Here is a 20,207-nt window from a genome sequence, read left to right as displayed (position 1 = left end):
GCTTGCAGAATGGTCATGTAAACGGCAAATGAATTTCAAGCAAAGCAATTTGTTTTTGCAACATTGACTTCTATCCAGATCTTTAATTTCTGTTTTGGTTATGTCAAATAACGGACTATATCTTCTACCTATTAGGAGTGAATTATCATCACCTCATCGCTCACTCTTACAGCTAATGAGCAGGCCACAATCTTTAGGCACTAATGAGTTGCTTAAAGTTGGCATCAACGTTTAGTTGGGGATCATTTTCATACATATCAAAGTGGTTTCTGTACCTTCAATTTTTTCTTCATCCTATGTTAAGAACATAAGAAATAGGAGCCAGGAGTAGGCCATACGGCCCCTTGAGCCTGCTCCACCATTCAATAAGATCATGGCTGATCTTCGACCTCAACTTCACATTCCAGCCCGATCCCCATATCCCTTAATCCCCCAGAGTCCAAAAATCTATCTGTCTCTGCCCTGAATATATTCAATGACTCAGCATCCACACCCGTCTGGGGTAGAGAATTCTAAAGATTCACAACCCTCAGGATGAAGAAATTCCTCCTCATCTCAGTCTTAAATGGCCGACCCCTTATCCTGAGACTATGCCCCCTAGTTCTAGACGCTGCAGCCAGGGCAAACAACCTCTCAGGATCTACCCTGTCAAGTCCTCTCAGAATCTTATATGTTTCAATGAGATACTTCTCATTCTTCTAAACTCCAGAGAGTATAGGCCCATTCTACTCAATCTCTCCTCATAGGACAACCGACTCATCCCAGGAATCAATCTAGTGAACGTTCGTTGCAACGCCCCCAAGGCAAGTATATCCATCCTTAGATAAGGAGACCAAAACTGTACACAGTTCTCCAGGTGAGGTTTCACCAAAGCCCTGCACAATTGTAGTAAGACTTCCTTACTCTTGTACTCCAACCACCTTGCAATAAAGGCCAGCATGCCATTTGTCTTCCTAATTGCTTGCTGTACCTGCATGCTGACTTTTTGTGTTTCTTGTATGAGGATACCCAAGCCTCTCTGAACACCAATATTTAATAGTTTCTCCTCATTTAAAAAATATTCTGTTTTTCTGTTCTTCCTACTAACGTGAATAACCTCATATTTCTCCACATTATACTCCATTTGCCACTTTGTTGCCCACTCACTTAACCTGTCTGTATCTCTTTGCAGCCTCTTTGTGTCCTCTTCGTAGCTTACTTTACCACCTAGCTTTGTATTGTCAACAAACTTGGATATATCATCTAAGTCATTAATACAGATTGTAAATAGGTGAGGCCCAGGCACCAATCCTTGCGGCACCCCACTAGATGCAGCCTGCCAACCTGAAAATGACCCGTTTATCCCTATTCTCTGTTTTGTCCGTTAACCAATCCTCTATCCATGCTAATATATTACCCCTAACCCCATGAGCCCTTATCTTGTATAACAACCTTATATGTGACAACTTATCGAATGCCTTTTGAAAATCCAAGTATACTATATCCACTGGCTCCCCTTTATCTACCCTGCAAGTTACATCCTCAAAAAACTCTAATAAATTTGTCAAACACGATTTCCCTTTTATAAAACCATGTTGACTCTGCCCAATCATATTATGATGTTCTAAGTGCCCTGTTACCACTTCCTTAATAATGGATTCCAGCATTTTCCTGACGACCGATGTAGGCTAACTGGTCTTTAGTTCCCTCCTTTCGTGAATAGCAGGGTTACATTTGCTGCCTTCCAATCCGCTGGGACTGTTCTAGAATCTAGGGGATTTTGGAAGATCAAAACCAATGCAACCTCTATCTCTGCAGCCACCTTTTTTAGAACCCTAGGATATAGGCCATCAGGTCCAGGGGATTTATCGGCTTATAGTTCCCAGTACTTTTTCTCTGCTGATATTAATTACCTTAATTTCCTCACTCTCATTAGCTCCTCGGTTCCCCACTATTTTTGGTATGCTTTTTGAGTCTTCTACTGTGAAGACAGATACAAAATACTTCTTTAACATTTCTGCCATTTCCTTATTCCCCATTATAATTCCTCCTGTCTTAGCCTCTAAGGGACCAATGTTTACATAAGTGTTAGATTAATAATGAAAGCAGATTGGTAAACTAGAGGGCATAAGTATAAGATCACCAGAATGAAGGGTTTGGAGAAATGTTTTTACGCAGAGGGTTGTTCGGACATGGAATGCCCTACCAGAAACGGTGGTTGAAGTAGAATTTGTAATGGCATTGAAAAGGGAGGTGGATAATAAATATTTTAAAAAGAACGTTTAAAAGGGGTATGGAGAAAAGACAGGTGAATAGGACTAAATGCATTGCCCTTTTAGAGAGCCAATCCAGGTGCGATGGGCTGAATGGCTTCCCTTGCTGTAAAATTTTATGATTTTATGGAAGTGTAATGCAATAATTGCTTTTGCCTCAGGGATGAACAGCCTTGCGTGAGAAAACTAAAATCCTCTAACAGCCAACCCAGAGGTGAAGAATTCTCTAGCAGTTCACCTGTAGAATCTGCAGAGCTTCAAATAGTGGGACGCACAACCAGGAATATGTCAACAGTACAAAAATCTCAACACAAATCACAAGACTGCAAGAAAACAAGTACAACCGAGGAATCCACATATAGGGTAATTATAAAATTAATTTTGTTCTTTTTTTTAATTGATTCAGTAATGGCTACTACCAATGCATATTGGTCAAGAACCCTTGATCTTGGGCTGATAGATTGTTGTGGAAATGCTAGTTTTTGCTGAGCGCACAGCAGCAATTAGTGGTGCTAAAATCTCCCAGCTTGTGCTCTTCTGGATCGGCCTCCAGGTTAGTCTGAAGCATCGTTTTTTTTGTTTCTATTGAAATGACTGGAGGAGATCTGAGATGTGTTCAAATCGTCCCTTTAATATGCCACGGGAGTGTCTCAAGATGCCAAGCAAAGGCCTGAAATGGTCAGACTGAAGGGCAGAAAAAGCAGGCCAATAAAACTTTAATTTTTTTCCCCCCAAATTATATAGAAATGGGAGTACTTTGTTACTGTTAAGCTGGAGCCTATGATCCTAAGCACAGGTTGTTGACTGACTGCTGTAGATGTAATCAAATGCAGTAAGCATTATATGTGTATATCTCAGCAATCCAATGGGTCATTTTCAAAAGTGGTTGAAAATAATAGTTACATTGTACTCTTTATTTATAAAACAGGCAAATAAAAAATGTTTTTAGAAACAATGAAGCCTATTCAAAATAAAACTTGATAAGAAAGTATTAATTTTTGATCATGCTATAACCTATGGAACTATTATATTATAGAAAGGTAATTTGATTACATAACCGTAATTTTACAGTAATATGATCAGTTTGGCTCAGTAGTAAGTCTTTCGCCTCTGACTTAGAAAGTTGTGGGTTCAAGCCGCACTCTAGGAACACATAATTTAGGCTGTAGTATAGTATGAGGATTTGCTGCATTGTCAGTTGTGTCCTTCAGTTGATACATTAACTCGAAGCCCTCTCTGCCTGCTCAGACAGGCATAAAAGATCTGATGACACTATTTAAAAACAGAGCAGGGAGTTCTCCTGAGATCTTAGCCAATCAACATTACCAAAACAAATTAACTGGTCATTTATCTCCTTTGCTGTTGTTGGGACCTTGCTGTATGCAAGTTTGCTGCCATTTATGCCTACATAAAAGTATTCAGTGACTCTATGGTGCTTTTGGAGGTCTTGAGAATGTGAAAGATGCAATATAAATGCAAGTTTATTCTTTCTTTGTAACAGAAACACTTCTAATTAAAATTTTCCAATATAAATCCAGCAGACATGATTACTTTTCTTCTAGGCCCTTATTCAAGAGTTGGACCAAGAACGAGAGAGGAGATGGAAGGCAGAACAAACTGTGAAACAGTTGGTGGACCATACGAAAACATTACATAATCAAGCTAATGAGAAAAGGGATTTTCATGACATGGCTGCACATACCACAGACAGGTACCTAAATAACATTTGCTATTTCTTCTCAGAAACTTACCAATATTATACATTTTACGAGTTAAGTGCATCCAAAAACGCTTTGTATTGATGCAAAAGGGCAATTAGGGATGGGCAATAAATGCTGACCTTGCCAGTGACGCCCACATGTACCCAAGTGTACCACACCACTTGGGCTTCACACAGAGTGTAGTATAATTCCAGCCAAGTTTTAAAAAGTTCTCAGGCTGTCTGTTGGACTGTCTGGAGACATTTTAAATTTAAATTTGAATGTTTTTAGTTTTGGAATGGGCCATTTTCAAAATAATAAGGCAATATTGTACTCTGTTGATGAAATATTAGGGCACAGTTCTGTTTTAAAGTTCCAGGTGCTGCTGTTGTGATTCAAATTTAAATAAAATTGTACCTAGACACAAAAATTAACTAGATTAATGTAATAAACAATTAAATAAATCCTAACAATTGACTTGAATGAATGATTCCCTGTGGTGACCTTGAGGCTGCAATGTGGTTAACACACAGCACTACAATTCCAATTCCAAATGTAATCTGCAGCATGAAATGAGTCTATTCTAATTTATTTGTTAATCCTCCACCTTCAGGCTGGAGAAAGGTATACAGTGGTGTTCCCCAGGGGTCGGTATTAGGACCACTGCTTTTTTTGATATATATTAATTACTTGGACTTGGATGTAAAGGGCACAATTTCAAAATTTGCAGATGACACAAAACTTGGAAGAGTAGTAAACAGTGAAGAAGACAATGATAGACTTCAAGAGGACATAGACAGGCTGATGGAATGGACGGACACATGGCAGATGAAATTTAATGCAGAGAAGTGCAAAGTGATACATTCTGGCAGGAATAATGAGGAGAGGCAATATAAACTAAATGGTACAATTCTAAAGGGGGTACAGGAACAGAGAGTCCTTCGAAGGTGGAAGGACAGGTTGAGAAAGCAATTAAAAAAGCATACGGGATCCTGGGCTTTATAAATAGAGGCATAGAGTACAAAAGCAAGGAAATTATGCTGAACCTTTATAAAACACTGGTTCAGCCACAACTGGAGTATTGTGTCCAATTCTGGGCACTGCACTTTAGGAAGGATGTGAAGGCCTTGGGGAGGGTGCAGAAAAGATTTACTAGAATGGTTCCAGGAGTGAGGGACTTAAGTTACATGGATAGACTGGAGAAGCTGGGGTTGTTTTCCTTAGAGCAGAGAAGGTTGAGAGGAGATTGATAGAGATATTCAAAATCATGAAGTGTTTAGATAAAGTAAATAAAGAGAAACTGTTCCCAATGGTAGAAAGATTGAGAACCAGAGGACACAGATGTAAGGTGATTGGCAAAAGAACCAAAGGCGAAGTGAAGAAAAACTTTTTGACGCAGCAAGTAGTTATGATCTGGACTGCATTGCCGGAAAGGGTGATGGATGCAGATTCAATCATGGCTTTCAAAAAGGAATTGGATAAATATTTGAAGGTAAAAAATTTGCAGGGCTACGGGGAAAGAGAGGGGGAATGGGACTAACTGGATTGCTCTTACAAAGAGCTGGCACAGGCTCGATGGGCCGAATGGTCTCCTCCTGCGCTGTGACAGTTCTATGGTTCAGTAGGATAGCACCATCGTCAAATGAGGGAAACCGCCAGGCATATAGTCTTTTTATCAGTTATATTATGTTCTTTTCCATTTTGGTACTCTGTAAGTGCACTGTTCCACAGGCCAGTACACTTTTTTTCTGTTGTGGGTAGCAAAGTCTTGCTGTTGCTTTCTTATAGCCAAACTTCATCTCTTAGGTGACCAAATTGGATAGTGAAGTGTATTTCTCCATCTTGCTTCTTAATGGAGCAGGACTCGACACAGTTACTTGTCTGATCTGATCTCTTTTGCCACCAATTCCCTACCATTTTTCTTTCTGATCTACTGCTTATGTTCTGTATATATTTAATTGCACTCATCGTATTTTAGGGCCTCAATACGAATTAAGGGTGGTGCCCAAAATTAGGACTTGCATATGGCAAAGCGGTGAATGATCACCTGATCAAGATGCTGCACGCGCTGCAAAGCTGAAAGAGACGGTGTCCAAAAATATTTTTTTTTCTCTTCTCTGCTTCCCTTGGGACGGCAGACATTTTTATTTGTTGAGCAAGAATTTCTCTCTCAAAAAAAAAAGACCTTGCCTACAATAGGTTATCTTAAAATTTTCAATGTAACTTTAACATGTTTCAGTTGTCTGTAATTAATAGAAACAGGATTCTAATTAGCATTTATGGATCCAAAAGCAATCGGCTAGTCCACATCCTTTTACCATATTAAGATTGTTGAATGCCAAATCCCCAATCCATAATAAAAATGTGCTGGTGTGCCCACTTACATCATTTAAAAATCAGAACACCCCTTTGCTAATATAGTAATATCGACTATTTGAACTCAATTTGCTGCTAACAGTGAGACTAGAATAGCAGGTGGAGAGACAAGCTGTAATTGATTTGACTGGGGTTGTAAAAGTTACTGTGTGATACAGCTTATGCCAGTGAGAACACATTTTCCCTTAATTATGCATTCTACTTCCAGTTAAAACATTTTTAATTATTTGAGACTGGCTGAAGCATTTTCACAATGCCCTAGACCTGACACTTATCAGTCCTTTATTTGCAAGAATATCATTTAAATTTCCAGGTGTATAATTACATAGATAATAGTACCTGAGAGTGGATTATAAGGCTGAAATTTAGATGGCTCCGATGACCTTGTGAGATTGCTAACAGAATCAAAACTATATCTTGGCCAACAATACTGGACAGCTTAATAATTGACATGAATGAGTTTTCTGTAAAACGGTATGTTACTGACCCACCTGTTTGTTGCTGGTATACCATTACCCTTTTATACTATAATTTTGAAGGTTACAAAAGATGCACACAGAATACAAAAAAGAATTCTAGCACGAAGAAATTATTTGGAGATTACTTAGATTTTGAATAAATGTTGTTTATAAACAGATTTATATGTTGATTCACTAGCCATCATATCTATTTTATATATTAAAAATACTGAGTGGGTTATAACATTCTGTTTCAAAATGCATTTAAACCTCCTATGCCAGACTCTGTCTAAGGGGAAAAATCCTTTTTAAATAAATGTCGATATTTGGATGCAGTACCTGTAATGTCCGTTGATGGTGCTGTGATAGGCCTTATTATTAGAACTAGAACTGTACTGAATTAGAATTGGAAAAAAATAAAACTGTGTTGTGAGTGCCAAAGATTTTGTGAATCTAAGTAAATTCTAATATAAGGTGTTTTGTGTCAACTCCACTTCAGTTTTTGCTGAATGTTAAGTTCACTCTCATTTTTCTAATTCAAACTTTTCTACTCTACAAGAACTAATGCAATTTTATATTTGAATGCCTCAACTGAGTCAGTAAGTACTGAAGTAAATGGCAATCTATTCGGCAAGTTGATAACTCAAAGTATCCAAAAGTTAATCATTAAATTAAATTTATGATTTTGTTAGCTTATAATTTTGATATTTGGTTTTCTATTCATGTTGTGCATAAAATAGCTCTCCATATCCACGCTATTGATTCTTTTCATCATTCAAAAACCTGGCTCATTTTATTTCTTAATTTCTTTTTCTTATTAGAATGAATTTAACTTTTATAATTTTCATAGTTTTCATAGCCTAATGGTCTAAAACTTTCTTTGCCTTTTCTGAGTCCCTTTCATTGACTATGTTTTGCAACTATATGCTTGGACATAAAAGTATAAATGCTGTGATCCTGAGGAGAAGCTCTGCTCAAAGGATCTATAGCATCGTAGCCCTGATTCTCCGACCTGTCCGCCATATCTGAGTATGGCTCCCCGCTGGAAACGAGGGTCATGAAATTTACTCTGGTATTCGCTGTGTGATTCCACTGATGCTTTATAATGTCAACAATTTAGAGGTTTCAAAAGTTATTCCTTAAATTCAGTTTGTGGCTTCTTATCACATTTGCTTGGAATTTGATTCTGTGGTAGTATTTATATGCAACAACCTTTTACTTACTTTTGCAGCTTTTGCTTCACACTGTGGTGACTGTGCCCCATACTTTTAATATTTGAACAGCTGTTAGATATTTTTCTTGACTCACCTTGTTTAACAATGTACCATTTATCTTATCACACTTTTACTTTTATTCCAATACATGTTCCCTTAATTCATTGCATGAAGATATTTCAATGTAATAGGTACAATATAAATGCAAGTATTTTTATTTTCATGTTACGCTACATTTCTGAATATTAAATTTTATTTGCGACTTACCTTCCCAATTGCTAAATCTGTGAAATTTATCCCTTTTCACTGGATATCCTCATTTCCCACATATCTTGGGTCATCTGCAAATTTTAGACTTTTAATACCTTCATTGAGATAATTTATAGACGTTGTAAACAGCAGAGATCACAAGACTGATTCTGCTGGCCACAGCTGTCCAGTTCGAACATTGAGCAATTACCCTTTGTTTCCTATTATTCAGCTAATTTATTATCAAATGTTCTACTATCTCCTTTATCTAAAGAAACTTCAATTCTCAAATATGTTCTGAGAGGCAAAATATATAAACCTCCATCCATTCTGTTAAATTTTCAAAGAATTTCAGTAGGTTCGTTAGGCATTACCTGGCATTTCTAAACCAGGCCAGCATTAGCTTGGAATTGTTGCCTTTTCTTTGGTGTTGTGTAAAGTGATTTTTTTTTAACTTAAAAAATCTAGGTGAAGAACCAGGGTCCATAGTGTAGGACACCACCAAGGTTGAAAAGAGCAGAGTAGAAGACTCGGTAAATCAATTGCACTCTTTAGTTTTTATGTTCTATTATTGATGTCAGTGCCAACAGGCTTATTGATCATCCTTCTGACCCTTTTAACAAAAAATGGAGTTTTAGCTATTTTTTGATTTTCTGATGCTATGTCTGTATTTAATGAGCTGTGAAAATTTTTCAGCACAGCACAACTCCTCACACTTTTATCCACATTTCTTTAAGTAATTTTGACGTGTTTCAATGTGGTCATTTTTTTTTTGATTAATCATTTTGTTCCATAAACCCGAGTGTGGCTCCAGTCTCTCTCTCAACCTGAAAGCATACTGCCATTTTTAACAATGAAAAATTATATATTTTAAAATTTCTATCATATTGTATTAAATTTCCATCATCAGTTTTCTCTTCAAAATAGTCCCAATTTTTTCTTTTATGCTTTTATTCCTATAGGCATGACCATTGTATAATAATTTACCTTTCCCTGGTATTTTAATAATGACATTCAAATTGTTGTTCAGAGAAGAATGAATAATAAAATAGCAATGCTGATAATTACGTTGAGCATAGCAGCTATCTTTGTAATCCTTTCAATGTCATAAAATACTTTATTTCCCAATTCAAATAAGAAACTTGGATGACCTGCGTTAGAAGAGCTCATTGTTCTAAGTTCTTGTACTCTTCCAAGATGTGCTCCCGATTGGCATCAACAGAATACAGCTGGGTGTTCGTATGTTTAGGGTAGTGACCTGTTAAATTTGCATTTTTTAAAAAAACATACAATTTGCTTGAATGACTGACAATTCAAAGTGGTGCAGCAATATTTAGTATTCACAAAAGCTTAAAAATGATTTGTGATGTCAATAAAGTAGTACTATTAATTTGTAGGTTACAGTTGGGTACGAGTGTTTGCTGTGTTCATCATAAGTAATTATATAAGTCTGAAATGTCATAGCTTTTTGTTACATTTGAAAATATAGCTAGCTAGTTTTTTATGGGTAATACAGAGTATTAGAAATAAAATATTTGTTAATTAAAAATACATGGCCAATGACCAGGTTGCATTTGAATAGTGTATAATACAAGCTAATACTCATGAAATGGTAAAGATTACAGTGCAAAGACTAAATTGCAAATTTGACCTTGCTAAAGTTATTTTGTATTTGCAGGAATTATAAAACTACATTTTCACTGCATTTAGCTATGATATTTACAAATTGTACATGATAAAAATAAAACAAAAATGAATCTACCTGATAGGTTGGTACTATACTGCTTAGAGTTTGCTTTTTTATGTCAAAGGCAAAATGATATTTATGTTTATATTATACTTCTGTATGTTTTTCTGACGAATGATGCACCTAGTTTTATAGGCACAGCATTTACTTCATGGAGACATAAGCATTGTGTACCGTATATATAAACTTCCATTAGCATATAAAACAGACTTTAAAAGATAATTTGTTCCATAAAATCTGGAAAGGTCACAAAGCTTTTATGTATTCACATAAATCTACTCTGATTGTAGTCTTTTAGGTGGAAGCTGTAAATGGAATAATGAGCTGATTTAGGGAATGGATGAAGGAGACACTGCAGCCTTTAAATTCCAAAAAAAAGTCCTAATAAAGTAACATCACTAGTCATTGTCAATTCCCAAATATAATTTGGGAGTTATTGATGCTGAAATATAATTGGCAGAACATAATTGGTTTGTGAAAACAGCAGTTTTCTACATTGCTGTTTACTACACAATATAGCAAATGTATATGTTATAACTGAACCTGATAGCTATATCTGGACTTTCAAACGAACAACTAATGCATTGGAAATTGACTTACCGTAGGTCATGCCTCACTAATCTGGTTGAATTTTTTGAGGCCACTAGCATGGTACATAAGGGAGTGTCTATGGATGTTGTATGTATGTATTAAATGAAATAGGTGAGGAAATTCCAGATGCATTAGTCATCATTTTCCGAAGCAGTCTCATTTCAAGAATAGTGCCTTTGAATTGGAAAATTGCAAATGTCACTCCTTTATGTAAGAAAGGAGGGAGATAGAAACCAGGTAACTGGTGTCAGTTTAACATAAATTGTGGAGTGGTTATTGGAATCTATCATTAGAGATGATTGAGTGACTGAGCACTTGGACAGGTATCAGCTGATCAAAGAGAGTCAACATGGATTTGTGAAGGGGAGGTCATGTCTAACTAATCGACATGAATCTTTTGAGGAGGTCACCAGCATGGTGAATAGGGGAGTGTCTATCGATGTTGTCTATATGGACTTCCAGAAGGCATTTGATAAGTTTCTGCACAAGAGATTATTAGCAAAAAATGGAAGTCCATGGAATTGGTAGTAACCCCTCAGATAATGAAGCAGTCCTTGCCCGCATGCAGCAAGACCTGGACAACATCCAAGCTTGGGCTGATAAGTGGCAAGTAACATTCGCGCCAGACAAGTGCCAGGCAATGACCACCTCCCCATGACATTCAACGGCATTACCATCGCCGAATGCCCCACCATCAACATCCTGGGGGTTACCATTGACCAGAAACTTAACTGGACCAGCCACATAAATACTGTGGCTACAAGAGCAGGTCAGAGGCTGGGTATTCTGTGGGGAGTGACTCACCTCCTGACTCTCCAAAGCCTTTCCACCATGTACAAGACACAAGTCAGGAGTGTGATAGAACACTCTCCACTTGGCTGGATGAGTGCAGCTCCAACAACACTCAAGAAGCTTGACACCATCCAGGACAAAGCAGCCCGCTTGATTGACACCCCATCCACCACCCTAAACATTCACTCCCTTCACCACCGGCGCACAGTGGCTGCAGTGTGTACCATCCATAGGATGCACTGCAGCAACTTGCCAAGGCTTCTTCGACAGCACCTCCCAAACCCACGACCTCTACCACCTAGAAGGACAAGAGCAGCGGGCACATGGGAACAATACCACCTGCACATTCCCCTCCAAGTCACACACCATCCCGACTTGGAAATATATCGCCATTCCTTCATTGTGGGTCAAAATCCTGGAACACTGTACCTAACAGTACTGTGGGAGAACCTTCACCACACGGACTGCAGCGGTTCAAGAAGGCAGCTCACCACCACCTTGTCGAGGGCAATTAGGGATGGGCAATAAATGCTGGCCTTGCCAGCGACGCCCACATCCCATGAACAAATAAAAAAAACGTGTGTCATGGATTGGTAATTGGTTGGAATGTAGGAGTCAGAAAGTAGGGTTAAAGGGTTTGTTCTCTGATTGGTGCGATATGACAAGTAGTGTTCCCCAGGGATTTGTACTGGGGCCTGGGCTTTTCACCATATATATTAATGATTTGGGTGAAGGAGTAGAGAGTTGCATATCTAAGTTTGTAGATGACATAAGTTAGGAGGCACAGAATGTTGTGTGGATGGGAGCAGGAAGTTACAAAAGGACAGTCAGATTAAGTGAGTGGGCAAACTATGACAAATGGAGTTCAATGTGGGGAAGTGTGAGATCATCCACTTTGGATCTGAGAAGCACAAATCAGAATATTTTCTTAATGTTGAGAGACTAGGAGCTGCGAAGGAGCAAATGGGTTTAGGTCCATGTCCATGTACACAAATCACCAAAAGCTAATGCACAGGTACAAAAAGTAATCAAAACGGCTAATGGAATGTTGGCCTTTATCTCAAGGGGATTGGAATTCAAAAGTGAGGAGGTGATACTTCAGTTGTACAGAGCCTTGGTCAGACCCCAACTGGAGTACTGCGTTTAGTTTTGGATACCCAACCTCGGGAAAGATATTGGCCTTGGAAGGGGTACCACACAGATTCACCAGAAAGGGCTTAAAGGATTAAATTGTGAGAACATTTTTGTATTCCCTTGAATTTAGATGGTTGAGGGGTGATCTAATCAAGGTGTTCAAAATGATTAAGGAATTCCATAGGGTAGATACAGAGAAACAATTTCTTCTGGTGGGGGACCCCAGAACAAGAGGACACAGTCTTAAAATTAAAGCTATGCTATTCAGGAGTGAAATCAGGAAGCACTTTTTCACAAAGGATTGGTGAAATCTGGAACTTTCTCCCCCAAAAGGCTGTGGATGCTGGACAATTGAAATTTTCAAGACTGCGATCGATGGATTTTTGTTAGGTACGGGTATGGAACAAAGGCGGGTAAATGGAGTTGAGGTACAGATCAACTATGATCTAAGTGAATGGCGGAACAGGCACAAACCTATGTTGCATCATGAATGTAGTGGGTTGGGGGAATGCTTTGGTGCATCATTTTGCCTTGTGAGATTAAGAACAAAGTGGTACAGTGTGTTGGACAGATTTATACCTATTATTCCTCACGTAGTGAGTTCCTAATTTTTGCTGTGTGGTAGGAGGATGGTGGGATTGTGAAGGGGTGGGAGCCTGAGGCGGCGGAGGCCCATATTATTTTTGTGGAACCCGGAGGAACACTCCTGCCCAGTAGGTAGTTAAAATGGCATCAGGATCCTATATATGTCATTAGACCCTGATTTGCATCGAATAATGAGGCTCCTAATTGATTCAGATGGGCACCTCAGCTGCGCAGCAGAAGGCCCTGGGAAATATGGTCTACCACCTTCATTTTAACCCTGCTACCGCCCCGATGGAGTTAAAATCTCCCCCATATAGACGATCTAAGCATGCATACACATCCACCTCCCTTGGTTATTCTGTTGGATGTTTGGTAATGGATTAAAGATTTGAATAGTAGATATTTTAGAATTTTGAAACGACTAACTGGAAAATTAACAGCTGGTCTTTTTTATCTGGAATGCTGTTCCTTTCTCGGCATTTGTGCATTTTTCCCCTCTTTCTCTGTTCTGTGTCCTTCCCATGTTCTGGCTCGCCTTGTCCAGGGTACATAGGAAAAGTGATATTTCAGGTTGCAGGTCAGTAAGAGGCGTATGGCAGTATTGAGGGAGGGGAGTGGTTTGGTAGTGTTTGGAGGATGGTATAAAGATCTTGGAACAATGAAGATGGGTGCACAAGAGTAGAGGTGTGTTCTGATATGGAAGTATTGAGGAGTGGATCGCTAGGTCAGGGAATAGTTGGAGGAGGATTCTGGTGTGTTGGAAGTGCAGAATTGGTAGTAGGGTTGTTGGGTTGTGGTAGTGTTAGGAGAGCGGCCTTGAAATGTAGGAGCACTGGGACAGCAGTGCCAATGTGTGAAAGCTTTGGGGAGGGCTGTGGGAATACTGTGAGTGGTGTAAAAGAGGTCATAGAATAATGGGAGGTGGATGATGGGGTTTGGCAGCAGGTATAAGCCTTCATTAACTGCTCGTCCCACCCGACATTATACAATACTGGTTTTGCAGCACTGAGCTGGAAACTGTATCTTAGTTATTTAAAGTGTGTACTGTAATTTCTGACAGTATGCAAATTAGTTTATTCTTGGTCATCAGTTTTTTAAAAACTCTCATCCTGAACCCATTGGAAAGCCTGCACCTATTTGTTATTGTAGGAAAGGACTGTTCTTAAAATTAATTAGAGGTTATACATTTTTTTACTCAAAGCACTGCATTTTATATCTTTACTCGTGAAATAAACATAGAAGAAATTTTAAGGCAAAATATTAGTAATTAAGGTGTGTTTAAAAAGCTGTTAGTTTAAGAGTTAGCCATAATTTGACTTGTACATTTTACTTTGTGTAATACAAATTAGATCAATGTAAATTTTTATATTATACGAGCGGCTCTCCAGTGACATTGCTCACAAGTCAAAGTGTATGTTTTATGACAATAGGGGTCAAGTTGTGACAGGAAATGTGCAAGAAGTAAGCATGACACATATGAGGAAGTGTGTGCTACAGGCAAAACATAATAATTATAGATTTTGTGATATTGGATATTGCAGTGATGGGCTGACATTGATAAAAGCACCTTTGTGGCTTAATAAAAATAGTTGTTTTAACCACACCAAGCTGACTCCCATATTTAACTATGAGGGTCATAGAAAGAAGTGCTTGCAACAGCATAATATCTGTTTAAAAACAACAACTCCAATGTTGCTGACGGTGAGTCAGAGATTTATTGAATATCAATCATAATGATTTTGTCATATTCTTATTCCTACTATAGTCTTTGTATGCTGATATTTATGCGAGCAGAAAATAATTCAATCTGTCGCATTCTACGACAGTCTTTAATATAGAATATAAGGATACTATCTAAGGAGTATTGTAAAAGATCTGGTCCCTTTTATATTAGCTACCTGAATAGTGGCCAAGTCCTTATATTTCAAGTCGTAGGACTGCAATACTGTGCACCAGGCAATTAATAGGTTACATCTCAATATTACAGTAAGAGTCTTCTGTGAGTACTTCTGTAACTCCAGTAATTAATTGATTGTACTATTAGTAATGCTTGTTTAAAAAGCTGCAAACTCTAGTCTGATTGTGTAAGCCATCAGTTATCCATTAATGCATGAGGGCCCTGAAATGATGCCGTAGGATACTGGCATTAGCAAAATTATTTTAGAAGGGCTAAAATAGCAGAGAGAGAGAAATTTGCAGACAAGTGTGTTGAATATTCATATGGTAATATTTCATGCCACAATTTCAGGGCAAAGGAAAGTGCTGCATTAGTAATTTTTTTTAAAAATACTAAATGTGCCCATTATTTGGCATAACTTTGTATAACAACGATCTTGTCATGGGACAAAACTTAGATATTGGTTTGTTTTATGCCAGTTCTGATTTGATACAATGATCCAGGTTGATTTGTTTTGGAGTCTGACCTAATAATAGGGATAAAGTAATCATCTAAGACAATCAGACTAAAACCAGGAGAAATTGTTGGAGAAACAAAATCTCTACTTACGCCTTTTTATAATGAATGTTAATGGGAAGTCTAATTGAGTCTTGAATTGATGGGTATTTCTGTGTTTTCCCTCTAAATTTAGGATTTCTATTGTGTATGGAAGGGCTAATTGGCGATGTACTATTTTAGTGCAAATAATACTACCACTGGCTTGAGCACAATTGGATGAAGTCATCAATTACTGCTTCTGTTGATGCTGTTGAACAAGCCAAATCCAAGTTGTTTGCCTGTATTCAATGAGATTTCAAACTAACCTGCTTTTGATAACATCCTGTAGAAAGACTTTCATTTATTTGGTGTGTTTCATGTCCTCAGGATGTCCCAAAGCACTTTACAGCCAATGAATTATTTTTGGTATAGTGGCTCCGGTAGGCAAGTGCAACAGCCAATTTGCACACAAAGTCCCACAAACAATTTAGTAAAGACCAAGTTTTGGTAGTGTTGATTGAGGGATGGATGTTAGCCAGAGCACCAAGACAACTCCCTACTCTTCTTCAAAAACATGCCACGGGGTCTTTTGTGTCCACTGAGCAGCCAGGCGGATCCTTGGTTTAATGTCTCACCTGAAAGACGTCACCTCTGACAATGTGGCATTCCCTTAGTGCTACATTGAAGTATGAACCTAGATGATGTGCTCAGGGCCTGAAGTGGGCCAGTGGGCCGATGAATGGCAGATGGAGTTTAATTTAGATAAATGTGAGGTGATGCATTTTGGTAGATCGAATCGGGCCAGGACCTACTCCGTTAATGGTAGGGCGTTGGGGAGAGTTATAGAACAAAGAGATCTAGGAGTACAGGTTCATAGCTCCTTGAAAGTGGAGTCACAGGTGGATAGGGTGGTGAAGAAGGCATTCGGCATGCTTGGTTTCATTGGTCAGAACATTGAATGCAGGAGTTGGGATGTCTTGTTGAAGTTGTACAGGGCATTGGTGAGGCCACACTTGGAATACTGTGTACAGTTCTGGTCACCCTATTATAGAAAGGATATTATTAAACTAGAAAGAGTGCAGAAAAGATTTACTAGGATGCTACCGGGACTTGATGGTTTGACTTACAGGGAGAGGTTAGACAGACTGGGACTTTTTTCCCTGGAGAGTAGGAGGTTAAGGGGTGATCTTATAGAAGTCTATAAAATAATGAGGGGCATAGATAAGGTAGATAGTCAAAATCTTTTCCCAAAGGTAGGGGAGTCTATAACGAGGGGGCATAGATTTAAGGTGAGAGGGGAGAGATACAAAAGGGTCCAGAGGGGCAATTTTTTCACTCAAAGGGTGGTGAGTGTCTGGAACGAGCTGCCAGAGGCAGTAGTAGAGGCGGGTACAATTTTGTCTTTTAAAAAGCATTTGGACAGTTACATGGGTAAGATGGGTATAGAGGGATATGGGCCAAGTGCAGGCAATTGGGACTAGCTTAGTGGTATAAACTGGGCGACATGGACATGTTGGGCCGAAGGGCCTGTTTCCATGTTGTAACTTCTATGATTCTATGATTCTATGATTCTAAGTGGGGCTTGAACCCACAACTTTCTGTCTCAGGTGTGAATGTTATCACTGAACCAAGCTGACATCATTATATTAAAAAAGGATTTTTATATATTTAAAAATTTTGATGAAGATCAAGTTGTTAATTTTCTGCAACTAGCATGCAAACTGTTTTTTCACCAGATGGTTTGACTTTGAGTTTTTAATTGCTGTAAATTGCAGTGTATAAAATATAAAATAGTTTGTATATATATGTATAGACTTTAAATATTTCAAATGAAAGTGTTACATATGCCATTATTTTCAGCAAGAACAGAAAAAAAAGTAGGTGTTAAAATTCTAAAAATTGTGGCAAATAACTGCCATAAATCTTCAAGTTTACTGGACTCCGTGCATGGGCCCAAAACGAGCTACATTTTCATATCCATATATTGTACAGCACCCTCCCCCCCCCCCCCCCCCCCCCAACACACACACACACACACACACACACACACACACACACAGAATACCTTTATGGCTACACAGTGTTTATTTTAATCAAGGGTTTACATTATGTCCTGTAGCACAGAAAACACTTTGCAGGACAATCTGCAACCAAATGGCAGAACACCATCTCCTATAAAACCTCATTCACCAGCTGTCTGGTAGCTTATCCTGAGACAAATGTTTGTATGAATGAAAAGTAACAGAAGCGAACCAACTTAATGTGATTCATTGGCAATGTTCTGGCATGGGACAAACAGTAATTCTCAAGTGTTCTCGTTAGCTGCTGTCCCTCTGATACAGTGTTTTTTTTAATCCACTTGGGTTTGGATCAGAGCAACCCTGACAGTTCATCACACATTTTTTCATTTTGTAGTTCTAATTCCAAACATTAATAATGATCTTATCTGGCTTTCTTATTTTCTTCATTGGTACAAAGAGTGTCACATTTGGCTCCAAAGGAAGTTCAGTTTGAAGGAGATATAAGCTTATCTGTGGAAGAAGAGGAATTTATAATGTTTGTGTTCTTAAATCATTGAAAACCCAGTAGTATTTATTTTAGCAAGAACTGCTCAGAATTCAAGAATTATTTTTGTAACATAACTTTCATTTTGACTGACTATGGAATGTGTTCAAAATATTTTCTTTTAATATTTCAGCAATGATTCCACCATGCCTTGCTACCAAATGAGCCAGTCTGTTTTATGGTGCATTTGGGAGACAGATGAATAATTTCCTCTAGCTGTTAAACATTTATTTTAGGTTAACCACTTAGTTATGCTTTTTATTTTTCAGTTGGTGCAGTTGAAGCTGCAAAGTATAAGTTTGTATGAATGCATTGTGAATGGTTAAAATTTAAAACAAATACCAATGCTGGAATTCTTCACTTGCCATGGGATATAAGCCGTTAAATTATTTTTGTTAACTTGAAATAGTTTTGTTGATTTGTTACTTTGATCAGTCATATTGTTTCCAAATTAGTTTGTTATTCTAGAGAGACACAGCTCACATAAAGATAAGTTAAGCAACTTTCAATTCATCCAGCGTCCTGCTAGCACAACACAGCATTAAGCCTCCATTGTTTTAAAATATCTAATTATCCTGATTTTGCAAGTGTCTGTACATTATTCAAAATGTAAGTTGTGAATGATATGAAAACTCCTTAACATTTCTGTATATGCTTGTTCCTCTTTCTCTTTTTTGGAAAATGTTACAGAAGAATTTCTGAAGAAATGTAGTTGACCAATATAAGAGGTGATAAACTGATTTTGTTTAATGTGTGCAAGAGCTACTTGCTCATTTCTTGGAGAAAGCTTTAAATATGTAATGAGCATTACATGTGTAAATATGTATGTGTGGAACGAGTGAGTGTTATTCAATCAGCATACTTCCTTCTACATAAACCCCTTCAATACAATATGTATAATGCTATTACTTTGGTCAGTGCACTCTAGTTCTTTACTATTGTAGCATACAATCTTAACATTTGTTTGAGCTTACTGTGATCAAGTTACTTTCTTGATTTTCAATTCAGATTTCTTTTTTTTTTACAATTCCCAGGTTAAAAGAGCTACTTATGAAAGAAAAGGAAGCAAAAAGCCAATTACAAGCTTATGTTGCAGAGTTAAAAAAGAAAATAGGGATTCTTACAGAGGAGTTAAGAAAGTTAAAGAGCACCGAGGAAGATCAACGCAAAGTACTGAAATCTCTTGAAGAAACAATTTTGAAGACAGAGTCACAAAGACTGCAGCATCAGGCTGTGGAGGTAATTCCACGCTATTGAATATATCGCTGTGATTTGTAAGAACAATTTATTAATGCTATATTTGAGCGTCCATATTAGAGTCACCTGAAGCCTAAATGGTGCAGTGCATCACAAAACTGCCCTTTCACCTCAGAATCTGTTGGTCTCCCATGGAATTGGTCATGGTGAGTTCAAGGATACTCTGGTTTGTTTGGCTATGTAATCAAACTTTTATCTTTTTTTTAAAGCCCAGGTGGTAGGCAAGATGTACTAAATTGATGTTTAGGGATATGGAGGGTTGGGGAGTTGGGATTTGCAGCACTGGAGATTTCTGGGATTTAGCAGGAAGAAGGATTTTGCAGCATTGAGGGAATCATCTTGGGGTTTTGCAATAGTGGGTTGGGAGTCCTGCAATCTGGTAGCCATGGGTAGGGGCTCTTGGAGTTTGGAATGACACCCGGTAGGTCTTGTTAACGTTGCAGAGGGGGAATTTGGCCTTCGGCAAAACTGGGTATTTGGCTCACAGGAGGTTGCTGGATTCTCGCGTCAGTGAAGTAGGATTGAGGGGTCTGGCAGCACTGGTTTGTAAGTTTGTAAGAAATATCCTCAGAGACATTGAACTGTGTTTTCGATTGGATCCTCGAAAAGAAACAATGGACTGGAATTTGCTGGAAACTTGCTCCATAGTAATGGGGCATCAACGGTTTGCACCATTATTCCAATGTAAAATTACCGGAAGTAAGAGCGTAAATGAATTATGCACTACACCATAATTTCCTGGGATTTTTGCGTCGCTTCGCTGATACCCTGGCCTACATTGAGCAAAGTTTGTTATCATAGTTTCGCCCACCATTGTAGTCAACGTCAATCTCAAATTGCTTGGATTTATGCC

At 38.2% G+C, this 20,207-nt stretch overlaps 1 protein-coding gene across 3 annotated transcripts in view; it reads left to right on the top strand.

Moving 5' to 3' along the window:
- The window catches only part of lrrcc1 (leucine rich repeat and coiled-coil centrosomal protein 1), a 165,141-nt gene that overhangs the window by 72,329 nt on the left and 72,605 nt on the right, over positions 1-20,207 (top strand). For all 3 annotated transcript variants that reach the window (XM_067979529.1, XM_067979530.1, XM_067979531.1), the window contains 3 exons: positions 2,414-2,615; positions 3,815-3,963; positions 19,132-19,336. In XM_067979529.1, the coding sequence (XP_067835630.1) occupies positions 2,414-2,615; positions 3,815-3,963; positions 19,132-19,336 (556 nt within the window). The remainder of the gene's footprint in view (positions 1-2,413; positions 2,616-3,814; positions 3,964-19,131; positions 19,337-20,207) is intronic.

Source organism: Heptranchias perlo, chromosome 3 (assembly GCF_035084215.1).
Source record: "Heptranchias perlo isolate sHepPer1 chromosome 3, sHepPer1.hap1, whole genome shotgun sequence".
NCBI lineage: Eukaryota > Metazoa > Chordata > Chondrichthyes > Hexanchiformes > Hexanchidae > Heptranchias > Heptranchias perlo.
This window is presented reverse-complemented; position numbering and strand designations above follow the sequence as displayed.